The sequence below is a fragment of the Sinohyriopsis cumingii genome, chromosome 15 (genome assembly GCF_028554795.1).
Source record: "Sinohyriopsis cumingii isolate HCF-2022 chromosome 15, ASM2855479v2, whole genome shotgun sequence".
Lineage (NCBI taxonomy): Eukaryota > Metazoa > Mollusca > Bivalvia > Unionida > Unionidae > Sinohyriopsis > Sinohyriopsis cumingii.
This window is the reverse complement of record NC_142975.1, coordinates 68,597,419-68,617,706: the sequence shown is the minus strand read 5'-3', so window position 1 is coordinate 68,617,706 and position 20,288 is coordinate 68,597,419. Positions and strand designations below refer to the sequence as shown.

The 20,288-nt window shown below is 35.9% G+C and overlaps 1 protein-coding gene across 2 annotated transcripts in view; it reads left to right on the top strand.

Annotated features, from left to right (window-relative positions):
* The window catches only part of LOC149782015 (cytochrome c oxidase assembly factor SCO1-like), a 37,503-nt gene that overhangs the window by 3,453 nt on the left and 13,762 nt on the right, over positions 1 to 20,288 (top strand). For both annotated transcript variants that reach the window (XM_089933417.1, XM_089933418.1), the window contains exons 2-3: positions 5,594 to 5,701; positions 14,373 to 14,475. In XM_089933417.1, coding sequence (XP_089789543.1) covers positions 5,594 to 5,701; positions 14,373 to 14,475 — 211 coding nt within the window. The remainder of the gene's footprint in view (positions 1 to 5,593; positions 5,702 to 14,372; positions 14,476 to 20,288) is intronic.

Here is a 20,288-nt window from a genome sequence, read left to right as displayed (position 1 = left end):
AGCAATATGGCTAACACTAGCATAAAGAGGCAATAGGTCTAACACTAGCACAAAGAGGCAATAGGTCTAACACTTGCACAGAGAGGCAATAGGTCTAACACTAGCACAAAGAGGCAATAGGTCTAACACTTGCACAGAGAGGCAATAGGTCTAACACTTGCACAGAGAGGCAATAGGTCTAACACTAGCACAGAGAGGCAATAGGTCTAACACTTGCACAGAGAGGCAATAGGTCTAACACTAGCACAGAGAGGCAATAGGTCTAACACTAGCACAAAGAGGCAATAGGTCTAACACTTGCACAGAGAGGCAATAGGTCTAACACTAGCACAAAGAGGCAATAGGTCTAACACTTGCACAGAGAGGCAATAGGTCTAACACTTGCACAGAGAGGCAATAGGTCTAACACTAGCACAAAGAGGCAATAGGTCTAACACTTGCACAGAGAGGCAATAGGTCTAACACTTGCACAGAGAGGCAATAGGTCTAACACTAGCACAGAGAGGCAATAGGTCTAACACTTGCACAAAGAAGCAATATGGCTAACACTAGCATAAAGAGGCAATAGGTCTAACACTTGCACAAAGAGGCAATAGGTCTAACACTAGCACAAAGAGGCAATAGGTCTAACACTAGCACAAAGAGGCAATAGGTCTAACACTTGCACAAAGAGGCAATAGGTCTAACACTAGCACAAAGAGGCAATAGGTCTAACACTTGCACAGAGAGGCAATAGGTCTAACACTAGCACAAAGAGGCAATAGGTCTAACACAAGGATATATTATGATAAGAGAGGGTCCTATGTCAGAACGGGTCATTTGGGTAATCTAAGGTATTTTTGTCACTCTGTATGATTTTTTCCCTTTAGGTTATTTTTTTTTTTTAACGTCAAGCTCGTGTCAAGCACCTGTGATCCTCACCAACCCCTGCTTCCAATAGCTACTGCTACTCTATGGACAAACCCCTTTTGTTTCAGACAATTCTGCGAGATGTGGACTGACTCTTTATATTTTTAGCATTGTCTGTCCTTACAGTTTGCACCCTTTTCAGATTGAAAAGTTTCACCTTTATTAGCACGTTTCCTTGGTTTTCTGGATATCTCATCTTTAGGCTGGTTAGATGATTTATTATCTTATGAGACCACATTCCGTGTACCCCTCAGAGCTTCAGCAAAATAGCCTGCCTGCATAGCCATATCAAAGATTTTTCCCTCAGAAATAAGTACAACTCCTTACCAAAAGTGGTTAACATTTGGTCTCTAAGTCAAAGGTCTAAAGGTCTCTAAGACCCTTGAACATTTTTTTTCTATCTTACTACATTCAACCCCTTGGTGTAAATAATTTCTCGTCCTGCTGATGAACTGGGTGAATGTTTCACCTCACTTGATTTTGTTGTATTTTAACTTCATTCAAAACCCTTGCTCAGTTAACTCACATATCTTCAGAATTCATGTCTTAGTTCATCATACTTTAGTGTTGTTCATGGGAGGTACAAATACATATCCTGGACTTTGCCCTTAAGTAACACGCTTAGCTGCAATCACCAGTCATCATTTCTCAATCCATAACCATTGACTTTATTCTTGGTGTAAATTTAAATTGGTACCAATATGGCCACCTAGTTTAGTCCTCCAAATGTTAAGTCCTCAGATTTTCACCAGAAGACTTGTACTGTATATCTGGTTTCTCATAAATTAAAAAGGTATTGATCAGATTTCTTATATGGCCACCATGGCAACCATCTTGAAGATCTTGTTATTGCTACTCATCCTAACTGATAGACACAGGGGTTTTCACTAGAAGATCTTCTTATTTTGTCCTTGACCTAATTATAAATTTTGTCCTTGACCTAAATATAAATTGCGATCTTGAATATCTTGTGACTGTGACTCCTTCAGGAGCAACAGTCATATTCATATTATGCATGCCGATGGGTACCCACCAGTTGATATGAACCTGTTTGATAAAATGAGTCATTGGTCACCTGTTTACCATATACAAGGCTTGTAAAGGCAGCACATACTTTTTTGTCAAGTTCTCAATCATTTGATCAAGCCATGAATTTAATACATGATGTACTTATTCAGTAGCAAGTAGAGTTCTGCCTATTCCATTAGCTGATCTTAATTCCTTAGGTTCTTTTCTGATGTGACAACTCTTTGATTGAGCTGCAAGTGTGAATGTACTCAGTGGCAAGCAACAGAGAGTGGTTATTTGATTTTGCCACTCAATTGTGTTCAGTTGCAACCTTTAACAGATTTCACAGACTCTATGATCAAAGTTTCATGTACAGGGCCCAAACTCAGTCTCTGTATAAGCACCTGCATATTACAGTGAGGCCAAGGAAAGGGAGTCGGGTGATATTTATGATGACTAGACGATATTTATGATGACAATATTTATAATGACTACACCATGACAATTTACTAGACGACAATGGAAGTTTTTAGAACTTTGTCTGAAAATGAGGATGAATTCTTGCACTTCGTATACATAGTGACTTTTATAGGTTACTGTTAATTTTAAAAAATGTGGACTTTCATTATTCATTTGTGAGACGTGTGGAATTATCATAATACAGGATATTGTGAATTCGATCATTCTGAGCTATTTTTATACCGCTGTGTGACCTATAATTGAATTCATGCATTCATTCTGGTATGTAAACATTTAATACAATTTCCCTTTGATTGGGTACACAGGTTACTGACCATTAGGATTGATGGGGTATATGAGGTTGGGGTGGGGTGCTCCCAATATATTATTTAAATTACTATGGAAGTCCCACCCAGGCTCGATGTTGTAGAAAGTGAAATTAGTGATAGAGATAGGTAAAGCTCTGAGCCCCCAGCCAGCAATTTCAACAGTTAAATTATTGAGAACACAAGGTGAAATTCAAAAGAATAACAATTTAATACAATTCAATATTCAAATGATAATAATTTCCCAATCACTCTTCTCCCTCTTGACCAAGTGATAGCTTATTGCATGGCTTCTAACCAATTCCTTTGTTCTTGACTTATGTAATCGTGGCCAGGCAACGTGACAGGGAATCCCAGTATATGTTTACTAAAATGTTGACAGCCCTAATTCATATAAGATGGTGTTTCCATTAAGGACTTCTAATGAAGTTTGGTTGGTCCTAAATGAAAATTGTGTAAATCTTACATCCAGTATGGCTGCTACACTGGCTAATTTTGAAAATTTTGTTTTTGCTAAAACAAATCAGAGATGGTTTCCGCATTTCAAAAGAAGGAATAGTCATACTCAGAATTCTTAGAAATTATTTTTGGTCTACAGAACATCATTTCCATAAAAGGACTATAGTTGTCAAAAAAGACTTTGTTGTTCCTAAATGAAAATGCATGCGGTGCCAATCTGACATACAGTATGGTGTCATTTTCAGCACTGGATTTTAATGGGACTTTCAGCGCTGGATTTTATTGGGACTTTCAGCAATTTATTTGGCTATATAATGTCAACAATACAGAAGGCAAAAATTTGCCTTGTCTGGTACTTAGTTCCTTTGTGCTATATAATATTTAGGAAATGTGAGTTAATTGCCTACTTTAGTGTTTCCTGCACGTACTCCCCTTTTGCTATATAATGTAGAGAAAATAGGAGCTAAGTGCCTGCCTTGGTGTGTCCTGGAATTACTTCCCATGTGCTTAGCATGATATAGCCAAATAAAATGCTGAAAATAAAGTTGAAAACCAACAAACAACAAGAATACATGTATATACCAAATTTGATTGTGCACAATTCTTACAGATATTTACAAAGTTTATGAAAGTCTGCTTTCCCAGGGCAAGCTGACTATAAAATTGAACTTGCCCCTGGAAATTGCAAGCTTGCCCAAAACATAATAATCCCAACACGAGTAAAACAGTAAGATAACACTTATATTTTAATAAAATCATGTTACATATATGTCAATACAAGAACAGACTTAAAGAGTTGTTAATGTTCTTAATATTGTCAGTATGTTTTTGTAATCTTGTCATTTTATATCCTTTTGTGTGTTATCAAACATTGTAAAATGCTTAGATCTTCTAAAGATTAGGTGCTATACTATGTCCACATTATTATTTTTAATATTATTATTATTATTGTTATTATTATTATTATTATTTATTGAAACATTTTGTTTTCTTTGTTGCTGAATTGGTACGTTACAACCATATGCCGATAGTTGAAGTTATCTGAAAATATATATGTAAATAATACATGTAGATATGTAAATTAGAAAGAGAATGTCGATATATGTACATATTTATAGACAGATAAAGGGAGAGATAGAAGAGTTTTTGAAAATGGTTACATTTTTAAGGGGGGCCCCAAGTGGCCGAGTGGTCTAAAGTGCTCACCATTACAGATACCTGCCATCTCATCTCTGTCTGCGTGGGTTCGAGTCTCGGATTTGGCCAATGTGGGTATGTGAGAAAACTTGCCAGTAGCTCCTTGTTGGTTGCTGGCTCTTTACAGGGCTTTCCCTGGTTCTTCCTCCACCATTTATACTAGCCGCCATGTATAGCCTATCTTGTGCTGAAGAATGGCGTTAAACTCTACAAGAACAGCAACAGCATTTTTAAGTGAGAGAATGAAAGCTAGATGTTAGTATTGATTTATGTAATGCACACAACTGAAGGATTATTTTATCCAATTACTTAACCATTACCCTCTTGTTACTTTTAAATCAAAGATGTGTATGCAGATTTTTGAGACACCAACTTCTGAGAATGATTTGAGAACACTTACTTTTGTCCATTTAATTGTTTGCCAAGCAGTATATAGTGAGACACCTATATTATTACATACACAACATACTGTATCATAAACACCTTACATCAGTCATGCTTTAACTGAGATCCATCTGGTAATTAATTGTTAGAGGCAAGCTTGCAAACAGAATCAAAGGGGGCTAACTCTTTTGATAGGTACATAAACATGATTGTAATGCTCTTTATGACATTGTTTGTTTCTGCTTATCTTTGTGAAATTTGACAAAATTTACCCACTTAGTAATTTCATATGCAGACAGTATGGGTAATGCATTCTATACTACCCAGATCTGCCTTTTCATATTTGTTGGCAGATTCGAGTCCACTCTGCCATGTGTTAGCATATCAAATTTTACTCTGCCTTTTCATATATGTTGGCAGATTTGAGTCCACTCTGCCTTTTCATATATGTTGGCAGATCAGAGTCCACTGCCATTTTCATATGTTAGCAGATCAAAGTTCACTTTGCCATTTTCATACATGTTGGCGGATCAGAGTCCACTCTGCCATTTTTGTTTGTGTTTTGTCCAAATTATATCGAAAGTATATATGGTATGGTATTAAAAAATCTAAGCAAGTAAATAGAAGATTTAGGGTTTCAACTTATCGCAAGCTACTTGAGAAGGTGCTCATATTTGACATAATTTAAACTGCCATTTTATTCAGATTGCTGTCTAGTAGACTTAGGATTACATTCATACTCTGTCTATTGACAAAATCTATACCAAGACCACCGTTTCCTGTCTGATTATAGAATCTCTATATATCCTAGTTTATTTGATGTTTTCGTAATTATTGACTTTCTTCTCCAGAGGATTCCAGTTTTATACAGCAATTTACCTAAGCTGAAACGGTCGATGTCATCAGTGGGAAGTTCCCAAGGGAATGAACCTGGAAAAGAGAGTTTGGAAAGAAGAGGAGTAAGTAGATGTTATTAAATAAAAATTTTTTGTACATGGGAAAAATTGATGAATGAGCATATTTAAGTAGAAGCTTTATGAACTTTTAGCATCAGTATCCATGGTTTCTCATTGACCCCATATGGAAATTCCAGTACTACCAGAAACGCACAAAAATGTGAATTAGACTCTCCATTTCTCCATCAAATACATTACGTGATCACATTACATTGAGATAGGGGGCCCTGAGTGGTCTAAAGCGCTCTCTGTTACGGACCATTGCCATCTCACCTCTGTTTGCGTGGGTTCGAGTCTCGGATTCGGCTAATGTGGGTATGTGAGAAAGCTTGCCAGTAGCTTCTCGTGGGTCGGTGGTTCTTTCTGGGGTTTCCCTGGTTCTTCCTCCACCATTAATACTGGCTGCCATGTATAGCCTATTGTGTGCTGAAAAATGGCGTTAAACCCTACAACAAAAACAACAACAACAACAACAACATTAAGATAGCTTTCTTTGCTGCCTCCAATTCCAGTTCTCCCAGAAAAATTGAAAAGAACATGTTTCTATTTATTATATAGACAAAGGGAAGCAACTCTTACAGGTTAATTCCCCTCTCTACCTGATAGGTGGCAACTGTTATATCCAGTCAGTTTAAACTAGTTTTTCTTTCATTGCCACACAATCCAGATAAATTCTGTGATATAACTTAAATTTATTTATCCACATTTCTTTTCCAGTGGTACAATAAGTCAAAATGATATTTTATATTGTACATAGAACATTTGGGGCCCCGAGTGGCTGAATGGTCTAAAGCGCTTTCTGTTATGGATCACTGCCATCTCACCTCTGTCTGCGTGGGTTCGAGTCTCCAATTCGGCCAATGTGGGTATGTGAGAAAGCTTACCAGTAGCTTCTTGTGGGTAGGTGGTTCTTCCCGGGGTTTTCTGGGTTCTTCCTCCACCATTAATACTGGCTGCCATGCATAGCCTATCATGTGCTGAAAAATGGCGTTAAACCCCACAACAACAACAACATAGAACATTTTTGTGAATTTATTGATATTTTTACAGTTAACTTGCCTTTCATTATTGGCACATGTGATTTTGAACGGTAACAATCAGTTTCACAGTAGTTTTCTGGTAATGTACGTATCCATTATTACATTTCTAATGCAGAATTAAGTGTAAGCAGTGGAAATAATTTAAGGTCGTGGAGGATGGACACAAAACATGCCTATGCATACAATTGTTTGTTGGTTGTAATATTTGTGAACTTGGTACAAAAATAGTTGGTCCAGTGTTTTGAAAAAGTAGCTCAATGGCTTCAATGACGGCTAAATTGTGGGCCCTGAGTGGCCTAGTTGTCTAAAGCACTCACCTTTCTGGATCACTACCATCTCACCTCTGTCTGCATGGGTTTGAGTCTCAGGCTCAGTTAACGTGGGTATGTGAGAAAGCTTGCCAGTAGCTTCTCGTGGGTCAGTGGTTCTTCCTGGGGTTTTTCCAGGGCTCTTCCTGGGGCTTTTCCAGGGTTCTTCTTCCACCATTTATACTGGCTGCCATGTATAGCCTATCTTCTGCTGAAAAATGGCATTAAACCCTACAACAACAACAACTGCTGAATTGAGCAAGCATGCTGCAGTACACTGTAACATATACCTCACATCTGAACCATTGATTATTCTCATGGAGGATGATGAGGTGCCCTTCTTCCCCTCATGCAGATGCAGAAACAGCACAAGAACATACTTTATCAGTGAGCACATTAGCATCATTGATTACCATATATACTTGCATATAAACCCTGTTCACATATAAGCCGACCCACCCCAAACTGAATATATATAAATGCTAAAAAGTGCATGACTTGCATATAAGCCGACCCACAAGTCCAAGACAACATCACAAGATGCACAAGGTAAGTTCTAAATGCATTTATTTAGGCAAACTTGTATTAGTAAAAATTACAGATATACCTCTCAAGGTTTGACATGTATGATTGTTACATAAAAATTGAATAAATTTGTTTGAAAAGTCCAGAAGTTTATTTAATTTTCTGTTTTCTTATTGATTTTGCCTAATTCAGATTTGTGTATAACTTGATTGGACAATGACAAGAATTGAGCATTCACAGGTTGTTGTAACACCAGACCTGACAACTCTTACAATTTTGCCCTTTTAGTCTTACGAAAATTATCCTTAAAATATAGACTTATGGCATACTAGCAAAAGCAATGGAAAAATGATCATTGCCGAAAAATCCTGACAATTGGTTCATCCACGTTTTATTTGGATCCGGGTTTCATCTTAGAATTAGTAAAATTAGTCAGGGAACCAGATTAACTTTACAACAGCACTCCAGACACTTTAAACTGCACCTATTTGTTTATGCGAAGCATCTGAATGATCAAACTGTTGATTCTAGAATTTTTAAAAGTGGCATCCAGAAAGTGATGCATGTTTAAGATGAAAGGGAAAATAAGCTTTTTGAAAAGTGTTAATAATCAACACAGAAGAAGAGAAAAAAGAGTATTCAGATTTTTTGTGAATAAAAGCTGGAAATGACACAATTACTTTTATTGCACATCACATTACAATTTGAGTATGTCTCATGGCGGGAGATATGATTGCCATCGTCATGTGAAATGGAAAAGAATTTACAAGAATTATGTAAAGTTGAGAGATAGTGACAAGCCATTGAGCTGTACAGGGTTTGGAACATGAGTTTGTGCAACTGTACTAGTGGTAAATAAAGTCTACACGTACTTTACAAACTTTTCAGTTGAACATAATGTTTATTGTCAATTCATCAAACTTTTAGTTATGTTTTCCAGCTTTACAATAGCAGTTATTGATATTTTGTTACACCTTACTGAAAACTGGCCAATCTTATGGAAAAAAATCAACTGCCTTGCAGAGACAGACTCCTCAGGCCTGGCAGGTCTGTAACACTACCTCTCCATTTTGACTCAATTATTGTTCATTTATGCATTATTGCATTAGACTTTTTTCATCAGTGCACCAGTCATTACGTTTTTATTTTGCCTTGAAATTGTACATACCTAACTCATTAAAATGTGATCCCATTATGACAACAACAAACAACAATAGGGTTTCATTCAATACTCTCAATTAGGCTCATGAACGTATTTGAATTATGGTGCTACCACATGTACACTGTAGGTTTGGACATGCACTGAATGAAATACATTCTGCTGAATTATGTATATCCCTTGGATTCGAATCATGGGCATCACTGCACTAACTTTAATGATATCTCCAAAATACAATAATGAAGTTTTGGAAATAATGCTTTGTAAATTATACCAATACCGAACTGAGTTGTAGTTTGCTTTGATGTAAGCGATTTTACCTTCTCATTTACAAAACTTTAGTAATTGTGCTAATATTATTGGGTGAAAGGCAATTACTTATCAAAGTATTGGTCAAAATTTTCTCTTAACCCAAGCCAGTTTCAGGGTTTTAATGATTAACAGGTATGTATTGCTGTTGGAAAACAAAAGACATCTGCCAGTTATAAACAATGGAGACATTGCAACATCCATCTTTACATTTTGTGGACAGTTATGATTTTGTTCAACCAAAACACAAAAGAAAAATAAATTGATGATAATCTTAGTTGATCTAATTTCAGAATTTTAGCCTTTATTATTACCACTCTTCATGAATATGTAACAGTTATGCTGGTTATGTGCCTTGCACAATTGAATGTGTGTACCTTTTCATAAAGATTTGTGCATCACTTATATCATTTAAAAAGAGTAACTCATGAGCATGTGGATCAGTGTAAATGAAACACGTTAGTGACTAGCTGAAATGTTATCTGGAAGTATGTAATTTGGTCAAAACAATGAATAAAGCAAAATCTGCATCTATTATGTCTGGGAATAAACACAGATTAAAAGGATGCTTGGCACGATTTTGTTCTATGTAAGTGCTATACATTATAGTACAGCCTATTCTATTATTATAAAGTCTTTATTTACCTTTATTTAATTTCTTTTTTGGAGAAATCAGAATATGTATGCATGTAAAATAATAACAAAAGCAATCATAGTAGTTTATAACAGTTTAATAAGTGTTGGGACGCAGAGAATGTTTTTTTTTTTTTACGATTTATACATCTTAGGCTAGTTGACCAAAAAATATTAAAGTCTTTCAGGTTTAGACCTTGGCCTGCAGATAAGCCAACCCCCCTTCTTCCAGATCTTTATTTTATCATAAATTATTTGGTTTATATGCAATAATAATAATAATAATAATGAGGACTTTGTATAGTGGCTAATCTTTAGAAGCTCTAAGCTCTTAAAACATTAGACAACACCTATAACATAAAAAACATACAGTATAATGATATTATTATAGAAAACAAACACCATGAAATTAGAAAACATAAAAACATGCTGTAAATATTTAAGGTATGGAACATTATTAGGTCTTTAAGTTTATTCTTGCAGTCGAAATAAGTGAGTTTTAAGAGCACTCTTGAATGGGATCACTGCGTCTTTGTGTCTAAGTTCAGTGGGCAATTCATTCCACGTTGCTGGGCCCTGGTATGTAAAAGAACATTGTCCATATGACTTCATTTTTGTAGTGGGAATAATGAGTATATGATTGTCAGAAGATGAGCGTAAGTATCTTGCTGGTGTGTACACATGGGTGAGGTCGGATAGGTATGTTGGACTGGAGTCCATCAGTGAAACGTGGCACAGAGAACAAATTTATTTTTGATTCTGGATTAAATGGATAGCCATTGTAGGGTACAGAGCAGTGGGGAAGTGTGCTTTGATCATGGTACTCTAAGGATGATCCGATCAGCTGTGTTTTGAAGTTTCTGAAGTAGATATTGAGATGAACCAGACAGGATTGAGTTACAATAGTCCAGTCTTGAAAGTAATAATGAACATGCAAGTATATACAATAGATGCCCTCTCCAGACCCCATGAAGAAGCAGAATAGTTTCACAATATTTTGTATCTGTGAATACAGCTGAATTGTTGAATGGCCTCACGAGTGATGTTGATATGACCTCTCCACCCCCAGCCCTGCATCTTGATGCAAAATAGCACCAGTTATGCTGTACCAGAGTATACAGTAGAAAGCACAGCAATTCCAGTCAGGTCTTGGAATCATATATAATCAATGTGACTCAAAGCTTTGTTGTCAATATGTCAGAGTAGAAATGGCATTTATATATTTTATAATCTCACTGGAGATAAGCATAGGATCCAGCCAATGAGGCATGAGGGCTTGTAATCATTTATTCCGTCCATGCCTAACAATATTAAGAAAACAAACCAGAAGTGAAGATTTGCAGTTCACCAGTATGGCATGGATGAAGGTGCCATAAGGACCATCCTTGTTGGCCAGACCACAGAGCGTATATCATCTTTGGTATGCTGTTCCAACTGCTGACCAACTAGTCCAGCTGTCTGAGCTATGTACATGTATGTTTGCAGGAGTCTGGTGTCTCTGACTGGAAAGCTGACTGTCCAAGACATACCACATTGCTGGCCATGCAGGCACTGACCATACCATGCCAGCTAGCTGGACCGCAAGGCATACATCATCTTTGGAACACTGTTTTAACATCTGATCAGCTGGTCCAGTGATACAAATGAGCTTACAGTAATGTTGACTCTTATATGCAACTGGCGTGTTGGCTGACCAATCAACCAGAGTATATGCAACTGGCATGTTGGCTGACCAATCAACCAGAGTCATAGCGGGCTGGCATTACTTATGAAGCTGTCCAACGGAGCCAAACCAACATTCCATAAGGTCATCTCCATTGATGGCATTTCCAGTGATCAAAATGATGATATATACTGATCATTTCCCATTGGTGGAAAATGGGTGCTATGCATATCAAGTAATATTGGAGTCAGACACATTCCTGACAGACTCGTTATCGAGCAAGGACAGCTGACTGATAAGAGTTGGGGCCATCTGATGCTTGACATTTCTTTTTCCTTTTTTCCATGACCCCACAGGTTTGGGCTATAAATGTTCTTTTAATCAGCTGAGAAGTAATGGAGTTATGCATCTTCCCACTGTCAGTTTTTTTTGTTGTCAAAAATCAGTTAATAAAGTAGTTGTACAGACTGTAATATCTCTCATTGCAACTAAGATCAAGGAACCTCGGTCAACGATCTGCTCCATTTAATGACAGACATACCCAGACAAATTATTGTGACCTCCACTCCACTCAAACAGTCAAGTTTGCCATTATTTCATCCATGTCCAAATGAAATCCTTCAAACCTTGCTTCGTTCAGGGTGTCCTGATTAAAAAGGAGTTTGGAGCTTCAATCCTGCAGAGGATTGCAACAACTGAATGGTTTCACATGAGTGAAGTCGTGCCACTCTCACTATCCAGTCCCCAATGGTGAACTTCTTTCTCTTTCATTTTAAAGACAAGAACTTAAACTCTGTCACAATCAAGGGATATTGTTCCATGATCTTAGACACATCCAGACTTCATGGAAGAGTTGATTTTGGCTACAACAAAGTAATCTCCGACTTGCAATCCAGTTCTGACATATCCATGCTCACACACTGAAGAAGCTATCATACATGACCTGCAATTTATGATAACAATGACTTTAACATTCCAAGTGAGTGAGCTAGATATGATATACTTGGATCTAAACTACATGCAGTTATGTTCTGATGGTTATAATGATTCAACCAGGTTCCTTCCTAAGCTTGCTGTCACTTGTCAACCAAGAATAACTTATTTGTAACTTATTTGCTCCCTCTCCATGTATGATCTGTCAAGACAAGCAGAGGTGCAGGACCCTGTATGTACCCTAAAATATTTCCTGAGATGGGGGAGGTCGTGGGTTCTAACCCAGTGTGAGTCACACCAAAGACTTATAAAAATTGTACTAGCAGCTGCCTTGCTAGGCGCTCATCATTAAGAGGTTAGTGTTAGGACTGGTCGGCCTGGCGTCAGGATAATGTGACTGGATGGGACAAGATGCTCCTTGTCTGCAACTGGATGCCCCAGTGCTATGTATCTTTATAAACTGCAACACTGCAGACATTGTAGTGATATGACTGAAAAATTGTTAAAGCTATGTTAAAAATCCAAATCAGACACACAAATACACACACACACATGAGATGCAAGGACAATATCTGCATCAGCTGTGAAAGACTTTGCATGCTACTGAAGGCATTGATGCAATACATGACCCCACAAATGCTGACCATTTGGCTAAAGGGAATTATTAAATCAGTGTACTCTGAACACTTACAGTATCAGGTACACAATGAAGATTACAGTTCAAGAATTATGAGCAGCTTCCATTAGCCTGACCTTGTATGTAATATCTCATTTCAGGACATAGAGCAGTCAGTTGATTGGCATGCTCATTCAGCCTTCTCTAGTTAACATTTGCATGACATGACCTTGCTAAGGAGAGAACTGAATCTCATTGGGTTGGTGGAAGCTGCACAGACAGTGACCACTTCCTATTCATGAATGCACAGCCTTTGACTCGTATAAATTTGCCACTTTCACTGGATTTGCCTGGGAAACTTTTTTCAATGTGAGAAAATGATCAGGCGTGGAATCCCACATGGAGCTCCAATGCATGTGTGTAAACAGATTGTCTCTTGTTGTGCTAAACTAACATTAGAAGTTCATCTCTTAGTATAGTAATCACAATCCTGCTGGGTGACACATGTAGAGATAGGATGCTCAACTTTTCCTCTTTTTTGACGGGGTAATGTATTTCATGTAGAAAGCAATTTTTTCGTAAATTGTGTTTCTCCAATAAGACTTATTTGATGACATTACAAATATTCCCTCCCACCCTTCCTTGCAATGCAAGCATACTGAGGTGTTGATCAGGTACAAAAAAGGTGGTTTAAACAAGACATAATACAGTAGTAGCCATGTAGTGGGTAGAAGGGGAGTTAACCTGTAAGAGTTGCTTCCCTCATTCACATCATAAATATGTCGAGACATACATATATAAACTGAAAAACATTTGTCCACCTTTCTGGGAGGGCTGGATTTGGAGGTAGCAGAAAAAGTTGTCCTATTGAAATGTAATCAGGTAAGTAGTAATGGAGAAACTTTGCATTGGGACTCTTGATGGGATTAAGACAGATCTCAATAACCTGTGTACAGTTGTGCTTGATCAAATAAGAATTTTGTGTGCATGTGTGTGTGATATGGATTTTTAATGTAGCTTTAAAAAAAAATCAGTCATCACGATGAAGTCTGCAGTGTGGCAGTTTATAGTGATGTCTAGCAATGGGGCATCATGTTGCAGACATGTAGCATGATGTCCCACCCTGTCACATTATCCTGACACCTGGCTGACCAGTATTAACACTAACCTCTTAATGCTGAGTGCCTAGCGAGGCAGCTGTTAGTACCATTTTTATAAGTCTTTGGTATTACTCAGCCGGGGTTCAAACCCACTACCTCCCGCATCCAAGGCAGACACTCGAACCACTAGGCCACTGGTGCGTTTAATATGAATTTTGTATTAAGTGACCTTATCATTATGTCCTTATCAATCCATTACATTTATTTAATAAAAATTATTAAAATGAAAACCATTAAAAGTTTTAAAACCAACATTATTTGACAAAAACTGCTTTTAATTTTCAAATGTTCATGCTTTTATTATATGAAATATCTTGTGTAATTTCAGCCAATCACTTGGAAGGTCCTTGGTTACTTTATAGCAGTTGGCAGTGTTATTGTTATTGCTTTCCGGTGGAAGCGGAAATCACTAGAAAGGAAACATAATGAAGGTACTGGCATTTAGATCAATTTTCTATCAAAATGTTAACTTAATCAGTCATATCTCACTCCAGCTGAATGGTAATAGGATGCTAGGAATTGCGCTGGCTTTAAAGAAGTTGTCATAAAAAAATTGTCAACCTCAATATTATGTTGCCAATTTCAAAAAATGTTGCCATTTCCATTAAAAGAGTTCAATCCATTTGTCTCAACATCCTCAGGACCAAAGTAATATTGTCAACATAAGCAGACATTTGGGGGGGGGGACTGAAAATAGGTTGAAAATTTCACATACAAGTGAAATTTCTGAGAGGTGGCTAGAATTTACACAGAGAGAGAAAATAAACCAATGGAAATTTTGATTAAATGAAGATAACTTTTCTGATATACACTTGTTTATTGACAACTTACATTTTTGTAGTTTACTCCACAATGTATTAAATAATGTACATGCATATGAAAAATTCATGAATTCAAGTATTCAATCTGATATTAGATAAAATTCTTGTATCAGTCAAATACCGTTAGAAAACACATCTGTAACAAGTATATATGTAAAATGGTAGTCCTTGTTTGATCTTTATCCCACTGTTAGCAAACATGTTTCACAAAACAATTCACTCTGATATTCATTATCCCTGCAGCATGTGGCTGTATATTTGTTTATATGCTACATGTACATGTACTTAAATTGGCCTAGAGATTGGTCAACTAGAGACAACTTCCATCATTACGAGGCTACCAAAGGGATGAGGCTATTCATAGGGAATTGATAACATGTGAACAAATTTATAAGTTTCACAAAGATTCTTACCAGATGTCCCACCTTCTTTTTAAGTTGACGGCCAGATATCTATTGTTTAAAAATATGGGAGATATAATTTGGATTTTATCCTGCCATTGCTACCAGTGGCAACGTAAAATCCAAATTATATTTCCAGTACATGTATTTTGAAACAACAATTATATTGCTGCAGCAAAATCGTAAGCATGAACTTTTTGGTTGCAAACAGGAAACCTTCATGGCACTATATATATATATTCCAATCACTATGAGAAATGAAACAGTGCCTTTATTTAAGCTTGTTCAGGACTTTCTTTGATCAAAAGGTTGTCGGCTTGCTTTGGTGAAGGTGCATGTGTTATTGAAGTTGCCTCTAAAGGCCCTCTCTGAAGGACCAAAGAAATACTGTTTATTGCTGTGACGACATCAAATAATTGTAGAACATTTGAGAGAAAAAAATTTCATTGCTTTATATATATATATATATATATATATATATATATATATATATATATTATTATTATTATTATTATTATTATTATTTTTTAATGATCAGTGCTTCAAAGATAATAATTTTTCTTTGAAATCAGCTAAAACTATTTTTTCTGGTATATTTGAAAAGATAAAGTATTACCATCATCTCATCGATTGTAGTTGTTCCTGTTCCTGTCATTAGAGGTGGTGTCAGGTAGCATGACTATTTGCGTATTACAGTAATAAGGCCAGCCATCAGCATAAGCGGATTATGAAATAACAATTCACTGTTAGAGGGGCTTGTCAGTATGACCAACTGATTTGTATATGTAACAACAGATTTTAGTGCATTTTATATCCAAGTGTGCGGTTTCCTTGCATGGTGCCTTTGAATTTCTGCACTCCAAACCTCAGACTGTATAAACAGTTTTTAAGAGCCAAAAATGTTGTCACCCCAAGTATCGCCAGATGGTATATTTTGTTGCCAATAATGAAATAAATCGCAATTTGCAACATTGGTGAGGCTGATGTGTGCAGAGATATTTTTAATCATTTAGAGGGAGCTTTTCACTCCTCAGACTTACTCGATGGAGACAGGGAAGGAAGGTTAGTGGTGCAACATTATTTATTTCTACATTCTTTTTATGCAACTGAGAAAAGGACAACTAATGTTCATAAGTTGTTCAAACCCACGTCTTTCATTTATATGAGTGAGTGGATACATTTTGTTTTTTTTAATTCTGTGATGCCTTGCCCAGTTTACTTTTATATTGAAGTTTTAAATGATCATATAGTTCATTTTCTCCTGCATTATTTCTGTCCCTTGGTCACTATTCTAGGTGGGGCATTAACGTACCTTTTATATGAAGTTTTTGCCTCAATTTAATTTCCTAACTTCCTTGGTTAGTTTACTTTATAACCCACACCCTCCCATATAGGTGAGACATGTTGGCTTTTTGTTTTCTCTTGGAGGGAGGCATGTTAGCTTTTTGTATTTGCTGTCCACCAATTTCTTTTTCTTGTGTCTGTACATTTGTCATAACTTGGTATTAAGCAAGATAACTGAAAAACTGTTAAGTCAAACCAGACTACAATTGAAATTTATATACCTTGTTGGCTTGCATGATCTTAATGGGTACTGGTAACTGTTACTTTATCTTTTTAATTTTTTACTCATTTTTTAACCTTTTTGACACAAACTTGAAAGCTCGTTTAAGTAAAAATAGTTTCAGGCAGAAACAAAATATAGTTTTCTTATTTGGGTTAATGTGTAGATTATCAGATTAGAAAGTCACAGTTTCAGAATTTTTCCAGTTTATTCCACTTTTAAAAACTTGTTGGCCTTATGATTCTTTGATAAAAACTTGTTGACATGATTTCACTGAAACCGCTTTAGGTCGACAAATGAAGTTTGGTAAACATATTTGTATTCATGTGTATGACATTGACTACTTAAATCTTATCAGTACTCATCGTTAATGGATGATGACATCGACTACTTAAATCTTATCAGTACTCATTCTTAATGGATGATGACATTGACTACTTAAATCTTACCATTACTCATTGCTAATGGATGATGACATCGACTACTTAAATCTTACCGTTACTCATTCTTAATGGATGATGACATCGACTACTTAAATCTTATCAGTACTCATTCTTAATGGATGATGACATCGACTACTTAAATCTTACCGTTACTCATTCTTAATGGATGATGACATCGACTACTTAAATCTTATCAGTACTCATTCTTAATGGATGATGACATCGACTACTTATATCTTATCATTGCTCATTCTTAATGGATGATGACATTAACTACTTAAATCTTATCAGTACTCATTCTTAATGGATGATGACATCGACTACTTAAATCTTATCATTACTCATTCTTGATGGATGATGACATTGATTACTTAAATCTTATCGTTACTCATTCTTAATGGATGATGACATTGATTACTTAAACCTTATCGTTACTCATTCTTAATGGATGATGACATTGACTACTTAAATCTTATCATTACTCATTCTTAATGGATGATGACATCGACTGCTTAAATCTTACCGTTACTCATTCTTAATGGATGATGACATCGACTACTTAAATCTTATCAGTACTCATTTTTAATGGATGATGACATCGACTACTTATATCTTATCATTGCTCATTCTTAATGGATGATGACATCAACTACTTAAATCTTATCAGTACTCATTCTTAATGGATGATGACATCGACTACTTAAATCTTATCATTGCTCATTCTTAATGGATGATGACATCGACTACTTAAATCTTATCATTACTCATTCTTGATGGATGATGACATTGATTACTTAAATCTTATCGTTACTCATTCTTAATGGATGATGACATTGATTACTTAAATCTTATCGTTACTCATTCTTAATGGATGATGACATTGACTACTTAAATCTTCTTATTACACATTCTTAATGGATGATGACATTGACTACTTGAATCTTATCGTTACTCATTCTTAATGGATGATGACATCGACTACTTAAATCTTACCGTTACTCATTCTTAATGGATGATGACACCGACTATTAAATCTTATCATTACTCATTCTTAATGGATGATGACACCGACTATTAAATCTTATCATTACTCATTGTTAATGGATGATGACATCGACTACTTAAATCTTATCAGTACTCATTCTTAATGGATGATGACATCAGCTACTTAAATCTTATCAGTACTCATTCTTAATGGATGATGACATCGATTACTTAAATCTTATCATTGCTCATTCTTAATGGATGATGACATCAACTACTTAAATCTTATCAGTACTCATTCTTAATGGATGATGACATTGACTACTTAAATCTTACCGTTACTCATTCTTAATGGATGATAACATCGACTACTTAAATCTTATCATTACTCATTCTTAATGGATGATGACATCGACTACTTAAATCTTATCAGTACTCATTCTTAATGGATGATGACATTGATTACTTAAATCTTATCATTACTCATTCTTAATGGATGATGACATCGACTACTTAAATCTTATTGTTACTCATTCTTAATGGATGATGACATCGACTACTTGAATCTTATCAGTACTCATTCTTAATGGATGATGACATTGACTGCTTAAATCTTATCAGTACTCATTCTTAATGGATGATGACATTGACTGCTTAAATCTTATCAGTACTCATTCTTAATGGATGATGACATTGACTGCTTAAATCTTATCAGTACTCATTCTTAATGGATGATGACATTGACTGCTTAAATCTTATCAGCACTCATTCTTAATGGATGATGACATCAACTACTTAAATCTTATCAGTACTCATTCTTAATGGATGATGACATTGACTACTTAAATCTTATCAGTACTCATTCTTAATGGATGATGACATTGACTGCTTAAATCTTATCAGTACTCATTCTTAATGGATGATGACATTGACTGCTTAAATCTTATCAGTACTCATTCTTAATGGATGATGACATCAACTACTTAAATCTTATCAGTACTCATTCTTAATGGACGATGACATTGATTACTTAAATCTCATCATTACTCATTCTTAATGGATGATGACATCGACTACTTAAATCTTATCAGTACTCATTCTTAATGGATGATGACATTGGCTGCTTAAATCTTATCAGTACTCATTCTTAATGGATGATGACATTGACAATAGATTTTCACCAATAGATCTCTTGTGATGTCAGGATGGTCCTTAATGAAAATGGTGCCGATTTGGCATGAATGAAAGTGTTTATGATTTAATATCCAATATGGTGACCATGGTGGTCATCTTTAAAATCTTGTTATTGCTGCTTCTCCTGAATGGATAGCCGTATCAACTAGAAATGGTGTCATTCTTACATCTAGTGACCTGCCATGATTATGAATTTTAGAAAAACAACTAGTTTCAATGGTATCTCTTTATTTTTATATGTGCAATTATTTGTATCAATTTGAGTGAACAATTACCATTTTATGAAAATTAAATATTTTATATACATTAATGCTGTTACTGCTTTATTGGTATGGCATTTTATATACACACACACACACACACCTACTCCAGTACTAACCCCTCCTTCATAAATGCACATTGAGTTTTAGTTTTTCTGCTATATGGAGGATTGGTCCATAGTGCTCTCAGAAGCTGTGTATGAACAATTGCCACATTAATGCAAGTGATATCATTATTTTCGTGATTATTGTTATTATTATTATTGGGGCCCTGGGTGGCCGAGTGGATTAAAGCACTCACCTTTATTGATTACTGCCATCTCATCTCTGCATATTTTTTTAGTCAGGAGCTCAGCCAGTGGGATTATGTGAGGAAGCTTGCCAGTAGCTTTCCATGGGCTGGTGGTTCTTACCAGGGTTTTCCCAGGGTTCTTCCACCCACCAGTTATGCTGCCAATTTTGCATGGGGATATGGCATTGAACCCCAAAACAACGAGAACAACAGCAGTTATTATTATTATTATTATTATTATTATTATTATTATTATTATTATTAATTATTATTATTATTACTATC